The sequence below is a fragment of the Plectropomus leopardus genome, chromosome 8 (genome assembly GCF_026936395.1).
Source record: "Plectropomus leopardus strain MGB_pleo_1.0 chromosome 8, ASM2693639v1, whole genome shotgun sequence".
NCBI lineage: Eukaryota > Metazoa > Chordata > Actinopteri > Perciformes > Serranidae > Plectropomus > Plectropomus leopardus.
In genome coordinates this window covers 7803098-7820272 of record NC_142183.1, presented here as the reverse complement: position 1 = coordinate 7820272, position 17175 = coordinate 7803098, and the positions used below count along the sequence as shown (strand labels likewise).

Here is a 17175-nt window from a genome sequence, read left to right as displayed (position 1 = left end):
AGCATTTGGGGGTGGTCTGAGCTGCATATGGCCACATTCTTTCAGCGGTCTGTACACGAAAGTGTCTGGGGTCACATTGAAAGATAGTACATGAGGAAAAAGGTAATGCCTGTGCACTTACTCCATGCCACATAAGTTTATTTATGACAACATTTCAATCCTAGGATCTACGTGATGTGTGTGTAACTATCTTCTTCAAGACTGAAAGATTGCCTACTCAGCATACATCTGAGTTTTGTTATCAGACTCCCTGTTGTTAAAGAAAACTTTCTGTTGCTGCCTTTACACAGGTTTGACCCTAGACTGTATGTAAAGATGGATGACGTGCCCCCACTTCCCACTGCTATGCTTAAGTGAGGCTAAAACATACCTTTATGTAACTCACACATTTCCATTTTATTAAGGCTCAAAGTTACATATATTTAAGGGCATTGCCACTTTGACTGACAACTGTCTGTAAGGCGTCACCACAGTCTTTGAGTCGGCTCCACCCTCTTGTACAAATATGATCACATCTGGCTATAAATAATCCCGGATTGATACAGCTAAAATCCTGAGCTCAAGACTTTAAACAGGAGTCCACAAATTAACAACTTCATTTTTGTGCAGTTTGTTATACAGAGAGAGGGAGCGGGGAACAGAGGGGCCAAGTGAATCAATATGCTGCATGCAGCTCCACAGTGAAATCCATTTTTACCCATTTTAAATGGTAAAACAAAAATACTGATATTCTGGCAGGTTCACAATTAAATCAGTGTATGAGAAACACTGCACAATCCCCTGCAGTCTTTTGCCTTAAGGCAAACCAATAAATTGGCACTGAGGTGTGTATATAGGATGATAAACCTCCTGCAGGCTAAAAACTGATCATACTGATTGATGTATGGATTTAATTGCATATGGAGCAAGGAAATTAGATCCCATCACAAGTGGTCACACGAGAAGCATGTGGATTTTAAAGCCAGGCATGAAGATACAGACTACAAGCTGTCCGCAAGTGATCTGATCACCCAACACGCATGTTAATACCAGGTTTAAACAGGCTCTTAATGTAAGCCATCTGACATCACAAGAGGATGCATAACTGTCATACTTCCTGCTTCAACAGGTGCTTCAGAAGTGACATATTTAAATATTAACTGGTTGCTCACATGTTGAGGTTTTTTCAACATTAACGGCCTCATAAAACCTAAACCGTCGTATCATTTTAAAAATCAGACGTCACTTTCAGTTTACATTTCTCTCTCCATACCTGTAAAAAAAAAAGGTATCTGTTATTAATGGATTTTTTAATAGCCATAGCAACAAAGAAAAAAAGAAATGGTGAGGGTAAAATAGCTGGTAGGGGAAATTGGTTGTGACATGAGGAACTGAATGAACTCCAGCGGGACTTCCTGAAGCTTTTAAAGATGTGGTGGAATTGGGTTTCAGACAGGCCCTACCCAGAAATGGCTGCTCGTATCTACTCTGGCAGCAAGGTTGAAAACCTGATACGCTTCCATCATTCACTCAGCGCTCCTCTCTCTGCGCTCCCCCGCCCCTCGCTGGCCGCTGTAGTGAGATGTGATCCAGGGGGAAGAGCAATGACTCAGTCATTAAGTGAAGAAGCTCTGTGCCTTATTTAACCCAGAGGCCAGCGTGAAATCAAATACAACCCAAATAAATAAATAAATATTAGTAAGCGGGTGACACAGATTTAAAGCATGCAGAAGCATGTGCTGTGTAAAACATGTAATTAAAGGGAATCAGGTCAGGTTCTGGTAACATGATGATGATTTTTGTCAGATTAGGAGATCACAGTGATGTGATCCATTTTTGCTGTGTTTTGGCAGACTGCACGTTGGATACAGACCAATCACAGTCCGCCATCTTTCATGACATAAACCAATGAAGCATCAGACGGACCTGTCTGTTCTGCCCGGCAGCACCAACAACAAATATTAATGTGTAATAACAGTTTTATGAATGAAGCTGAATGAGTGAATGAGTGATCACTTATTGGTGAATGTAGGCTCTGTCTTCTGTCATTGTATAGAAAAAGAAACAGGGTGAGTGTGTGGCTGTGTAGCATACCTACATTTGAGTGCCGTGGGTGACACAAGGGGCCGCAAGTGTGATTGATTTGGTTTGCCTCTGACATAATGAAAAAAAGATCATTTCTTTTGATTCGCCATGTGGTAGCGTGGAAACAACAGTTTGTGCTCCTGTTTATTGGTCTACGTTGCAGGACATGTTGTAGTCATGTTGTTGTGTCGGTCGTCTTCCACTATAACACACCACAAATGAAAATCAGAAAAGACATCAACATCAATAGCTAGTATTTTATTCAGGTGACTCATCAAGCAATTTCAAAAAGGCAGCAGGAAACAGAGTTTAAAAAAATGACAAAAATAAAAAAGAGCCCCCAACAAAACAAACACATTGAAACAAACAATAGATAAAATGAGCGTCTATTTACCAGAAGAAAATAAAAAATAAATAGGGTGGTTATCTTTACAGGTTGTAAACTTACTATCATACTGTGCATTAGTCTAACTGCATGCTTTGTCAGAATAAACATTTTAATTTGGTTTATGAAGAAGATTTTTGCAGCATTTGACACAGAGTTGTTGGTTGGGTTCGAATTTTCCTACAGAAAAGTTGCAAATGTTTGAGTTTTAGGAGTTATTTAAAAAATGATTTGTTACTAAAAATAAGATGTGATGATGCTGCAAGTCTCAGTTTTCTGCAACTGTGCAACTTTTTAGGAATGGACAGAAACAGAATTTGGCAAAGCATGTAATAATCACCTCTTTCTCCCAAAACATCGGCATTTATGTAATTATATAGATATATGTAATTAATACAATAATGTAATTACTAAGGAACATGTTAAAATATTTTTAGTTACATTATCAGTAAATACCCACTGTGTGGAAGTATTAGCTTCCACCCTGATATACACTTCATTAACCTCGGTCTGGTTTTACTTCCCTGCTGCTGCCTACATTTATCATCACTATCAGTTGGCTGCTGTCAGGACTTTACCTCCGGGCATTCACTGAACAGTTTCCTGATTATCAGCCTCGTATTGGAAAACTAAAACCACCAGTCTTAACTGAATCAGCACATATCAGCTGCGGGGGATTCAAGTTAGCGCAGGAATGTCAGCCGTGTTTGTGTGAACTGCTGGAAGAAAAGGTCAGTAAAGCACCAAATCATTTCTTGACAGCCGGCAGCAGCTCAGGCGGACTCATCTGTGACTGTAGATGACAAACTGATCCAGTAATAATTTATTCTCTTATTGCGCAAACACAGATCTTACTCATTTCTTTTCAGCATTGCTCGTATGTTCTGTGGAAGCAGACAGCGATAAGTTGGTTTTTTTTTTTAAGGACAAGTAATGTGTACATTGAAATGACAGCACTCTGAATCCAGCACAGAGGCAAGATAATCGTAATGTTCAGTTTAGAAGGTTAGCAGTAAGTTTGAAGGTTGATTTTTACTCTTCACGTGGAGGAAAACAACACTGACTGTAACTGCAAACTTCATGTTTAGCTACGTGGTTGATGTGGTTACTCATGGGGTGTTGAAACATGTCTACTACAGTTTCGTATGATTTCAAAACTGTGACGGGAAATGTTTTCCTCTTTTTAGATTAAAACACCTTAAAATAACTTTTCTGGTTCATTGCCTGTAGAGACTCGAATGAGCACAGGTACCAGCGTAATTTGGCCACTGGCCTGTAGAACTGGCTTCTCTGAGAGAAACATTTAATTTGCGTGACTCCTTCAAATGTGGAATTCAACTTAAAAGTGCTGAATAGTTTACTGTGTTCATGAGCTGTTCGACCTTAAAGGCAACAACATTTAAAGGGACACTCCACTGATTTTCACACGGTCGCTTTTATAATGTCTTCTCTTGATCTGAAGCAGTGTTGTTTAATAAATTCAGGTTATCTTGGCTTTGATTGGGCTACTTTTTATTTTTAAGAGAAAATCTGTGACATAAATTTAGGCCATTGGGGACAGATGTATTTAATGGTCTAATGTGGAGGAATTAGTGGCGTATAGCGATGAGGTTGCAGATTACAACAAACTGGAACTTCTCCCATAGGCCATGTTGGAGAGCTACAGTCGCCACTGTGAAACCGGGAAAGCACAAATGGCCCTATCTAGAGCTAGTCAGTAAGTTTCCATGCACAGTTTAGTCTACGGTTATAGCTCAATTAGGCCATTTAATTGGACTGCTGGACACTTACTTGGTACCTTTGTATTGTTTCGTTTTCTTGCCTTCTTCTTTTGTTTTTCCCAGCTTTCATCTACAAATATATGCTGTTCAACTTTAGGGTCAAAACCCAGTGCAGGGATTGTAGAGCATGCACAGAAGGCGTGCGCCATTTCAGGTCAGATTAAGGCGTATTCATGAAGAACTAAATCGACCCCCAACTGCATTATCTGAGTGTGTTAGTCCGAGTTCTAGAAGTTTGACAAGTTAACTCGTATTTTAAAAGTCCAGTTTTAGTCTGACTTATACAATAATTTGACTTTCTTTAACATCATATAAACATTTTGAGTATTTGGTTGTTTGAAGTTAAAAAAAGTTAAAAATTTAAAAAAAAAACCAACAATGATTTAGAAATAACATAGCGTGAATATTATACTCCATTTAATTGACTAATCCCCCTAAATCCTACACATTGGACCTTTAAAGTACCTGGTTTAATGACGTTGCATTATGGGAATTGTAGGCCTCTTAGAGTTTGACTCATGTTGGAAAGTAAGTCAGGATATCTCGGTCTCTGCTGCACCTCTGTTAACTCTTACAAGTCCCTGAACTACATAGAAGGTTGAGAAACAGAGTTAGACAAACTTGACAAATGAAGTTGAATCAGCAACTCTTCAATTAGGGTTTAAAATTGACAAGAGTTGCTTGTTGCCAGTTGTGTTTTTTTTTCTCCAGTAAAGCAGTTTAAAGTCTAATCCTTTCTGCCATGCTGCCTACTTATTACATTTCCAGCTGTATTGTTAGCTAAACCATAAGTACAAAATCTGGCTGAAGTAGGAAAAAGCTAGAGCTATGACATCAAAAATGTTACATGCAACCCTCAAAAAAACAAATCAACTAAAAATGTGTTTTTTGGGAGATATATGACAAGTGGTTAGGTTTTACTCATGTTTTAAATTTGACCTGGAATTTGTTATTGATCTGAGTCACGTGTGTACAAAGAAAAACACTCATAACAAGCTTCTGTAGTGTAACTTTTTGCGGACTGGAGGAAGAAATCAAACAAACAAGAATATCTGACAGTTAAAAAATATGTTCACAAAGATGATTTTTGCAAGGTTCAGAGATGAGGAAGAGGAACATAAAGCATGCTGATGATATTGTTGTTTTCTTTATTCTCAATCTATTCAGTTGAGTTAACAATCAGCTTGACTTTTAGGCTATTTGGACCAAAATTTTAAGTTACAATAACTGGCGCATTATCACGAAGAAGCTACTGTTGATGCGGAACTGCCAAACTTTTTCTTTCTTTTTTTAGTTCTACAGAATACATGAGAAAATATGTTCATGAGTAACCTCTACCGAAAGGGGAGGACAGACGCTGTCCTCGCCTAACCACCCCTCCATAACACACATACGCACACACAGACGCACGCACACACACTCGCTTGTATCTGTAGCAGGAAGTGAGTTGTACGCTGGAATGCTGGCTGAAGTCAACGCAACACATTACACACACACACACACACACACACACACACACAGAGAGAGAGAAAGAGGGAGAGAGAGAAAGGGGGCAGAGCCATTGGGCAGAGGCTGAACCACACACACATTCAGAGCCACACACTCCCAATCTCACACAGCAACACTCGCGTGTTCGCAGGACGATATGCCGCAGTCACACCAAAGTCTCGGGACTTGGAACATGCTTGTCGGACTCACCGTGGACTAACAGCGGGGGGATAATTTAGAAGGAGGGATCCTCTTATCTTATCAGGTGTTGGTGTCACTCCAGGAGCAGTTTAGAGAGTCGGGGGTGAGTGTTTGGACTATACTTAACTCCTGTTTCTGCCTCACTGAAGCTCAGCCTGAAACTCCTGTGTTTTTGGTTGTAATTTAAAAATCTGACTCGTCTCTGAGCCGGGAGCTGGTTGCAGTAAAACCTTCTAGTCTGGAATGTGAAACACGACTTTGATGTTATTTTGGATCTGTCAGAGTGCAGTGTGTGCCGCCAGTAAAAGGGGTGTGTGTTCTTCGTGTTTGGAGGGGGGGCTTTCGGCAACCTTGAAACCAAAACAAAGATGGAGCTCCTGCTGAGGGGAGAACGTGTTAGAAGTGGTTTAGAGATGCAGCTGTGATTGACTGATACGTGTCGGAAAAGTTTTGAGCGGCTCGCCTAGTCGCTCGCTCTCTCTTTCTAAAACTTCAGTGCCCTTTTCTCTTTGCCATTATGATGTCGGTGGAGTTGTATTTTGGGAAAGTCAAGAGTCATTCGTACATTCTTGGCTTCGGTGTCAGCTTCTATTTCAGAAGTGGCAGGGTTAAGGTTCGGGGTATGTGTGCGGTGTGCCACGCCGTTACTCCGAGGAATTCTGTTTATGTTTGCACGGGGAGAGGTGGTCGGATGGTCAGCTGCAGCTCACAGGGGATGCTGGTAAACCCGTCAAGCCTGGATGCTGTTTTCATTGACAATCGCTCCCTCCTCTGACCTCCCCTTCACTGAGCCAGCTCTGAAGTCTTGCATAACCAGGGAGTTTAATCTTTGTCCTTCTCAAGGGTCTGCTGGGTTAAAAAAGCCGGTGTGCCCTCTCACCATTTACTCAGTTAAACGGATTAACAGAGTGAGGAGCCCCCCCTCCGACCTCCTCCTTCAGCTCAGACCAGGGGTGCAGATTAGGGATTGCACTGGTTCAGTCAGACGGCAGAATGGATCTGAGGCTTTGGCGGTGGGCTGCCGGGCGCAGAGTGAAAGGCTGGTGATGCATGTGGAATGACATTCCAGACGCCCAGTCTCGTTGTATAACGGGAGGGGAATGCGAGGCCACAGAGGCAGGGGAGATGTCGGTCAGTCAACTGAGAGAGGGCTTCAGGGTTTCATTTGAAAATGAGACACTGGCCGCATGTCTGAAACTAACTCCTAAAAAGATTCTGATGGTCAACATTTGGGGAATTTGAAAGAACAGTAGCAGAGTTGACATTTATCGAATTTTGTCAGATTGTTTGCATGACAGGTGCTATACAAATAAAGCTTGATTGATTGATTGAAAGAACATAGAAAACCAAAAACTAATGGCAACACCAAGGCGAGCTCTAGAATGAGACTCCCCTACCAAAATAAGATGATTCTAATGCAGACTGAAAAATGAAGTTCATGTTTTCAAAGTCTTGCATCGAATCTGCGTAAAACATGAAAACAGGCAAATGTGTTAAGCGATCTTTAAACAACAGCTGCTACACCAGTCTAGGTGCATTATGGTCAAAATCAGTTTTTAAAGGAAGGGTTATCTCCTCTACCTTCAAGATGAAGGTTTAGATCTTGTTTTGTCTTGTGTGATGGGAACGATTTCCGTGTTTTGCCTCTGAAGTGTTTATGTCACAGGACAGTGTAGCACTACATTTATCACACGTGTGTTTTATTACCTTGACCTCCGTCACCTAAAAATGAGTCGTTTTTATCTACATAGGGAGCAGGTCGTCATCCACAGAGATCACCATGTTGCATCGCCATGTTTCTACAGTGGGCTGAACAGACAAAATAAGCACTGGCTCCGGATAGGAACATATGCATTTTTGAGTGAGCCACTGTAGTTAGCAGCCCTACCTCAGTGAGCCAAACAGCATTGTAAAAACACTGATTTTTCACATGTTTTTATCGGTTTTAATCACCTGGTCGGTTGGTTTTGGAGAGATAGAGACCTCTGTGGATAATTTTTCTCCCAGTAACCCTCCTGAACCTCTCATAGGAAAAAAAGTGAGCACATATTAGCAGGTGCTGGGACAGCATCCTGTCTGTGATGAGCTGAATAGTGTCAGGTTAACATTGATTTGTGACATGAAACTGCTTTGTTTGGTGTTTTTACCGGTTTTAATCATCTGGTCAGTTTGTTTTGGAGGGGAAGAGCCCTCTGCGGTTATTACGGCTCCCAGTAAAAACCTGAACACTGAACACTGGAGGTTTTCAGCTGGTCACAATCTGCACTTGTCACCGGACACTGAATTATACGCACTGCCCCTTTAAGGCATTCCCATATTATAAAGTGCCACTTTGAATATATTGAGTTTTTAGAAAGATCTCAGTCATCATTATAACGACTTGAAAGTCAGAAACTAGTTATTATGATAACTTAGATATGACATGAATGCGGCATTAAGCTGCTGTACAAAAACATGTACGTCACACTGTATTGATCTTAAATTGTGAAAGTGTTTGAAATGTTCTTGTGTTTGTCTAGAGTGGTTTTAGGGGGTTTTCTGGCTATATGTGCTGCGTCTTTATGTATTCATGCACCGCATGTTGTCAGTTGTATTTTTGATAACGTCTGCAGGGTGGTTTTCCCTTGAAGAGATAATAAAGTGAAGTGAAGTGAAGATAATTATTTTCAGCATATGAAACTGTGCAGCTGCACTGAGCACATATTACAGCATTCTGGTGTGGAAACTATGACACAGATAATCCTCGCTCAGTGCTGAGCTCTGTTATAAATGAGTTACATACCTGGTCAACCATCTGGCGCATTTCTTATCTTTTTTCTTATCTGCTTTTGTCAGCCAGCACACAGAAATGTAGTTCCCAGGAAAGAAAGCTCAAATCATCTTGTGCACCTGAATTGCTCCGTGCTGAATTATTAATGGCAAATAGACTGTGCACACACTTCGACTTCATTAGTAGCACCAATAAAAGCTAAATATTTGCACGGGTCAAACTTGTGACGGTGCTGATTGCTGTAGAGATGCTTCACACCTCGATTCAACCGAGCATGGAGTGTTTGTTCTGGACATATTTGTTGTCTGATATACATTCACTCAGATCTCACACTTTATATTTGCTCAGGATTCGTCATAGAGCAGTGGAGGCTTTTAATCTCCAAACAAGACACGTTTGTGTTAGAAAAGCCCTCCCACCCCCTCACTCTCCACTGCCATAATCCCTTCTTTAATATCTCACGTTGCCAGTGGCATTTGCCTCCTGCAAAATGGAGGATTGGATTACTAATGTTAGGAACGTAATGGAGGAACATGATCGAACATGTCACTTTGGTGTTTGGTGGCCTAACGTGTTTTTTTGTGATGGGTGGAAGCACCGTGCTCGCTCTTCCAAAAAGGACAGCCAGCCAAGAGAGGCTCAACAGGATCAGAGCGGGTACCGACTCCAAACGTCTGTAAAACCAGATCAAAAGCGCCCGCTCGTTCCTCTGAAGCTGCTGCCCAGCTGACAAATCATCTTTGCTGGAAATAAGTTGCAGAAGAATTACAACGTTTGTCTTCTTGTGAGAGAAAATACTGAGTAAGCTCTGCATACTGTTGCTATGTTTGGCCCCGTGGTGGAATTCAGGCTTGTCGGGGATACAAGCAGAGTTAAAACGTGTTAAACTGGAGCTCAGGCAAAGCAAACAGCAACCATCAGCATTAACCCCTTCACTGCCTTCGTGCACTGAGCTGGCTGTGGTCCTGTCCAGTCTCTCGATCTTTGATTTCAGTTTATACGTCCCAGCAGTAGCTACTGTGAATTATTATTTGACAAATTTGTTCAAGAGGCATCAGAAAGTTGATAAATTAGTAAAATTGTAGCCCCGGCGATGAAACAACAGAACGGCTGACAAAAGAGAAAAAAACACAAAACCCCCACAAAGGCCTGTCTGTGAGGCAGAAAGAGAAAAGCAGAGCAAGCTAAATCGACTTTTAGAAAATAAAAGGCACCACAAAAATCATTATTTGCTCTTTGCCAAAGTGGCAGGTAGAGTATCGCCGGCTCTCTGCGGCTGGTTGGCATTTATTTTCCAGCCTGACCAAGTTGTACCCACAACATGCAGCCTCAGGCCCGGGGGCTCCGCAGCATTTAGACCACGCTGGGCCCGAGGTCTGCACCTGTCAGCGTGAGTGATGAAAGCTGCCTCCTCCTCTGCCTCCACGCAGGTAGCCACACAACACAACTGGCTGCTCACTTCACCGTGGGCACTGTGAACTTTCCACGCCTGCAGTCACTCACTTTGTCAGTCACACAGTCAAGTTTGGCTTCAGCAGAGTTAATGAACTGGGGGGGGGGTTGTAAAGTGTTTGTCTTCTTCAACAAAAAGTCCAATATCCAAAGATATTTCATTCACTATCAACTATAACAAAGACAAGCAGCAAATTATGATGTTTTGAGAAGCTGGAAGCAGCTAATTTTGTTCATTCCTGCCTGAAACACTTGATTGGTTATTAAAATACTTGCAGATTAAATTAATTGTCTTTCAACTGTCTAATCAGCTGTGAGATGATTGCCGCAGCTCGAAAAACAAATTGAATAGTAAATAAATTATTACAGTCGTTCTCAATCAGAGTTTGGGGATCCCCAGTGTCCTTGAGGGAGTTCCAGGCCGTCCCCAGAAAAAATGGGAAATAGTTCATTTTCACTATTTAACTCACTTTAGAAGTGAGCACAGTGTGAGTTGCTATTCTGATCATATTCACTTCCTCCAGTTATCTCACTGTAATTTTCATTATTGATCAATCAGCCACATACTTCTCAATTAATCGATACATTGTTTTATTAATATGTCAGAAAATAGTGATGCGTGCCCTGGGTGTTTTTCCCAGAATCCAAGCTGACATCTTGACAAGGGGTTTATCCAACTAATATTCCAAAAATCCAAAACAGTTCAGTTTCTTACCATGTATGACAAAGAAAAGCATGAAATCCTCACAGGTAAGAAACATAAAACCCATTCCATAAATAATCCATTTGTGGATTATTTAAACATTTGCTAATTAATTTTCTGTCAATCGGCTAATCGAATAATCGACTACTCCGTTCAGCTTTAGTTGAAAATATAAAATTCTGGCCTCATTCATTTCTAACAACCAAAACATATTCTGTCAAAGGGCCCTTGATGTGAATTCTTAAGTCATGCTTTTGATTTTATCTTTTAGAGAAAATGTCTACAGCAGCCTAAACCATGACAGAGTAACATGAAACCGAGAGCAAGACAGTAAAGGACGCTCAAGAGCAAATTTATAAAAAAACAGCGAAAAGAAAAGAAAATTTTTAAAAAATAACAAAATGAACAAACAAGCAGATAATTCTCATCAAACAGGAGTCTGTGACCTAATGTTTATCAATTCATTGATCCCTGACACAAAAAAGGTTGAGGATAATGGAATTATAAAGTTACAAAACATATGAAAAAAATGTTTTAAATATATATATATATAAATTTCTAAATGTTTTGTTTCATAGTAGTATTATCAGATAATTATGAGAAGAAATGAATTAGAAATAAAAAAAAATTAAAATAAATAAACAGATATATAACTTTATTAAGGCTGTAACTAACATTTTTTTTTATCATTAATAAATCTTAATTATTTTCTCAGTTACTTGATCAGCTGTTCTGTACTGTGCCCTGTAAATTCTTACTATTACATACAACAAGTTAAACCAACAGTCTGAAACTTAAAGATATTTCAGTTTGTCACAGAAAACGGAGAAAATAGATGCAGTGAATCTTTTTCCTAAAATAAGTAAACAAAATCAAGCATCGATTTATAATTCAAATTGTTCCAAAGCAATTTTCTGTCCACTGACCACAGATCAGAAGAGTTATTTTCATTATTTCAACTGCTGTAATTGTTCCTGTGTGTATGTTATAATCCTTGCAGCTCTACAAGATAATAAATACATTTATGTTTTCTGAGCCACCGTGACTCAGCGTGAATTTAAAGATAAATAACCGCAGCTTGTGAGTCTAAATAATGCAGCACAACGCTGCACAGAGTGAGGCAGGCGCACAAACCCGACAGGAGTCACTTGAGTTTATCTGACAAAGCGATCAGCAAACCAACAAGATGTGGGTCACGTTCTGAATTGTAAGATGTTAAAAATAACAAACAAGTAAGTGCTTATGTCTCTGCATCGAAGTCGGCTGCTGGACAAAGGACGCATTCTTCTCCAAACCCACAAGTTGGATCTCCTCATGCTCAGAGTTTCCATGGCTGCTGCCCTTCTTTGAGACGTTTCGGTCTCTGCAGCTTTTAATACCCCCCCTCCCTCATTAGGAGCATACTGTACAAACTGTGACATCACGAGAGTGGACTTTTCCAGAGGCGGGTGTTTCCCTCCAGGTGGGAGGAGTCACGGCTGAAAGGAGGAACTGTCCATTCAATGCTGCTCTGTTCAACATTTTATACTGAAATTCCAGACTGCATATTTAAGATGTTGGACAGATATAGACTCAGACATGTAAGTGATCTGTCTGTGCTTTTTGGCTGAGTCAGAACTTACAAAAAACATACAGTTTACAGATTGTAAAAAGATATTCAACTACACTTGTTTTATTTGGTAAACGCTGACTCCTGAATTGTTTTTCTCATCATTTTATTAATTTCTTTTTTTTTTTCCCTGTCTAGTTTTGGGAAGCGATCGGCCGGCAGCCTGCGACGTGGATGTGAGTGCATCGTCCTGGAACCCTCAGAGATGATTGTGGTGAGTCCCATTTTTCACACTTTTAGCACAAAAGTGTCAAACACACAAAAGTCATCAGTCATTTTTATTTTTTACAAAGCTTTTCTCACCCGAATGTGACATTTGTATCAATTATAACTCCAAAACCCTACATTGTATTTTTTATGTCACTTCAGCTTCAGTGTAAAACTCTGTTTCTTTTTAGTACAAAATTGCATTTACACGTCATTTCTGATTTAAAAAATAATGTCTTCAGTGCAAACATGTAGTGTTTGTGCTCTCAGAGTCTGAAGTTTAGCCTCAGCTGTTTCTAATGTTAGAAAACTACAAAAATTAGGATAACTTTGATTTTGTAATGCCTTCATATGTAAAGAGAGAGCTGCATGTTTATCACCAAACCTACAACATAATAGAGCTGTAACCCAGGGAATAACATCCTCGGCCCTATGATGTTTCACACTAATCTTTTCTAACTGCCTCCTGTTGACATTTCATCACAGCCTTAAAGCGCAGCTGTATTTGACTTTGTCATCTTTAATGGAGTCCAGCATGTGCGGGGTTGCTCGAGTCCACTGCTGGTAGAAGCGCTGACCCAGTTTTATGGCAAATCAAATGTTGGCTCACAGACCAAGTTGATGAGAGCAAATTATTCGCGTCTCAATCGTCTGTTGACCAGAAGTCCTTCAAGGTCCGTTGATCACAACAGATGCAGTTTTTGCTGATGAAAAGGGAAAACACCATAGACAAAATCATGGTGCAGATCCGAAAACAGCTGTTGTTTACTGCGAAGAAACTGTATGTACAGTGTTCTCACTAGTGGTTGACAAATTACACAAATGACGTGAACCCTAAAAATTGTAGGATAACGTGACAGGATAAGAGGTCCTGAGAGTTGGATCTAAACTGGACTTGATCAGAAAGTTTTCTTTAGTTGCAACATTTTTTAATGGAGAATACTTCTGGTTTTCATCCTTTTTAGGTGTTCATGTCCACCTGTAGGGAGGGTCCTACTATTATAGAGCTTCACCTAACAAAAATATTCATTGGTAAATCTGCTGTGTATTTCCTCCACTAATCATTAGAGAAAATGTCTAAAAACAGTAAAAAATAAGTAAATAAATAAAAAATGGCCCTTACAGTTTCTAAAAGCCTGTTGTTCAACCAACAGTCCAAAACTTAAACATAATTATTTTAATATCAGCAAGAATTTCAGCGGAGAAGCTGAAGCTAGTTGTTTTGCATTTGTTAAACTATGGGGATAAATACTTGTCATATCTAAACTTCAAGATACACTATGGAGGATTTTCAAAAATATATTGACTCATACAAAAGCAATCCCTGTCAGTCATCACTTGTGATCCACTAGAAGTGTTTTTTGGTGTATTTTTCTGCAGAGACTTTCCGGGGCGTTCCTGAGCACAGCGCTCAGTTGAAAATGGGACTTTATAAAAAGGCAGTGACCAGACAAACTGCAAATGTAACGAGGCAAAATGCGGAGCGGAGTGAATCTGTGGTTAGCTTTCACTTTCACTTTTGCTGGTGTTGCTGTCGCAAACATTAACTGACCGTTCCTGCACAGTATACCTCTAAGACCAGGGATTTGAATTCATAGGTATCCACACTCTTCATGAAATGATTAAGATGAACCCTCACAAACACACATTATGAGAGGAAAACCTATGTTTATAGTTTATTATCATGGTTGTGAATGTATATTTCCCATCGTTTGTCTTCCACAAACCACCATCAAACAGAGTCCTCTTGGAAAAGGAACATAGAGAAATAAATACAACTTGATCAACATAATGAATATTTTTTTAACCAGTTGCAGGTAACAGAGTGGGACATTGAATAAAGCTGTTTAAATACTTAAACTACCAAAAAAAAAACAGTCCACACTGTGGCAGATGAAGCCAAAACAGACGCCATTTGACTGCTAACTCGTCCACTGCTGAGATGTGAATTTTGATATCGGTTTCTATCGTATACAAGCACCTCCACACTCACTCTCCAACATCTCTTCCACACACAAATCCACCCCCTGTGCCATCTTTTTTTTTTCTCAAAGTAAGACACGAAACACACCCCACGTCTTGACACTATATAATAACGAGTCGTTGGCGCAGCCAAAGCACATCACACGCTGTAATTGCCGTGTCTCTATGAGTGTGTGTCGTAGACGGAGGGGGCTTCTGTTAGCTGAGCCTGTATCAGCTCCTCACAAAGCCCTCGGTAATAACACCCTCTGCTCTGCTCTGCTCGCTTCAGACACTTTCTGGCCTTACCCCTTTTGCTATAATACGTGCCAACCCGCCCTGTAATTACTAAGGAGGGTTTTGGAGCTGCTGAAATATAGATGCATATGTATAACCCCCCCACCTCTGCTGCAAGTTTGAGTTACACACAGAAAGATGCACAAACATGAGCAAAGAGACTGACACGTCAAAAGAAAAATGAGCCGCTCACGTGTTCATACTGTACACACACGCACACATTGCTCTGAGGTTTGCAATTAGACACACAATCACTCTTATGCTCTCACTCACACACAGCTCCTCTGCCGTTGTCATGGCAGCAGTTGGTACGGCAGAGAGAGAGAGAGAGAGATTTTAGTGGTGTAATCTCAATGGCTGAACGCTGTGAAATGTGAAGCTGCAGTGAAAGTGAGAGTGATGGAGAAACGGGTCCAAAAAGAAACTCAAATATGTCATTCCAGATTGACCCAAAGCCGCCAGGCAACAGAGAGGTCCTGTTTTAACCCAAAATACACGAGAAATTGTAGTTCATGACTTCACTGCTTGCTATGTCAAAGTGGCATCCTGTGCCAGTTTCCACTTGGAACATTTTTTTTCCTTCTCTCCTTTCAGTTCATTTAAAATGGAAACATGGATTTTATCTTGTTTTAACATGTAATTTCATTGTGGTTAATGTGCGTAACAGATGGAGAGCTTGTGTTTTACTCCATCAGACTCTGTTTATCACCGTCTTGTCAATCAAGCCCCCCGTCTCTCTTTTTGTGTTGTGAGCACCCTTTGACGTAGGTGTGCAACGTGCAGCCCACACACACTTCTATTTTTACGCAATGAGAGGGGCGGGAGGCAGGCACGCAGGAGGAGGAGGTGGTAGGAGGAATCGGAGATGGAGTACAGGAGGGTGGGGTTTTTTGGGATTGTGTGTTTCGGGGAGGGCGTGAATGAAGATGAAGACAGTCACTCCCCCCTCTCTCCTTCTCCCTCCCTCACTATCATCTCCAGGTGGACTATATGGATGAAAATGAGGAGTACTTCCAACGACAAGCCTCGCACAGACAGTCCCGCCGGCGCTTTCGGAAGATCAACCAGAAAGGGGAGAGGCAGACAATCATCGACACTGTGGATCCGTACCCCACCGGAAAGCCGCCCATAGCCCGGGGATACCACACGGTGAGTTGCACCCTGCGCTTGTGTTTACCCTCGCTGCGGTGCGTCGCTGTGCGCTCTGTGTTGCTCCTGTTTGTGTCGTACTTCAGAGCCTGTTGTGCGTCAGATCGTAGCTGTGTGCTCCCAACTTTGTGTTGTCTCCCTGTCTGCTGGCCTCAGCTGACCCTCGGGTGCAGGTTGTTGTGTATGGATGTCCTGTGTCCTGGGGAAGGGCACCCTCGTCTCCTCAGGGTGCACTTCAAGCCTGTTTTTCTGATCTTTGCCCTGAGCTGTCTCCCTGTAGTGTTTAATTGTTGTTTTACCCGTCTCTGGTTGGTGAAAGTTGTGGCTCTTGTGTCTAATGTTTGTAGCCGGCTTTAGTGTGTCGATCTGCTCTCTCTGTGATAAATGTTTTGTAGTTTGTTGAGCACCCTCAACACTGTGGTTTCTCTGCTATATCTGTGTCTTCACAAATCTGTTTGTGCTTCTGATGGTTGCCAGAAAAGTCTCACGATGTGACTCTGTTTCATGTTTTTTTAAGTTCAGAATTCACACCATAACACACGTCTCCAAAACCTTTGCACATCTTCAGTTTTCTCAGTCATTAGAATGATTGAATATCTTTTTCCAAAGCAAATTCAAGCTGCATATTGTTCTATAGTTTCCTGCAGGGTTTGTACAAGGTCCTTAAGTGCTTGAATATTTGGTGGGGGAAAAAATCAATTACAGGAATACCTTGAAAATAGCCCCTTTTTTAAACAAAGTGCTTAAAAAAATCTTCAAATTCAAATGAACCACGTAATGCTGTCGTATATTTTGACCAAAGCATCCCAGACACGGCGGCGATTGTCGTCTGCTGTACGAGATAAAGTGATCGATTATCGTGCACGACATTTATCCATGATCCAAGTCTACATTACTGTGACACATAGATAGGCCGCGCTGGGCTATAATCGGGCCGATATCATTTCATCTGAAGCCAGCATAAATCTGCACTTAAAAGAGAGACATTATCCACATCAGTTTTTTATTTATTTATATTTATTAAAAAAATCTATATTTGAAAATCAGTAAGTTACTTTGAGTAAAGTCCTTGAAAATGAAAAACAGTGCTTGAAAAAGTACTTGGAA

General features: G+C 40.9%; 1 protein-coding gene across 11 annotated transcripts in view; it reads left to right on the top strand.

Moving 5' to 3' along the window:
* The window catches only part of rapgef2b (Rap guanine nucleotide exchange factor 2b), a 148516-nt gene that overhangs the window by 60221 nt on the left and 71120 nt on the right, over nucleotides 1–17175 (top strand). For 10 of the 11 annotated variants that reach the window (XM_088080817.1, XM_088080822.1, XM_088080818.1 and 7 more), the window contains exons 5-6: nucleotides 12592–12667; nucleotides 15901–16068. In XM_088080817.1, the coding sequence (XP_087936943.1) occupies nucleotides 12592–12667; nucleotides 15901–16068 (244 nt within the window). Of the gene's footprint in view, nucleotides 1–5832; nucleotides 6023–12591; nucleotides 12668–15900; nucleotides 16069–17175 lie in introns of those variants that run through there. The other variant, XM_088080823.1, reaches the window with a different exon arrangement.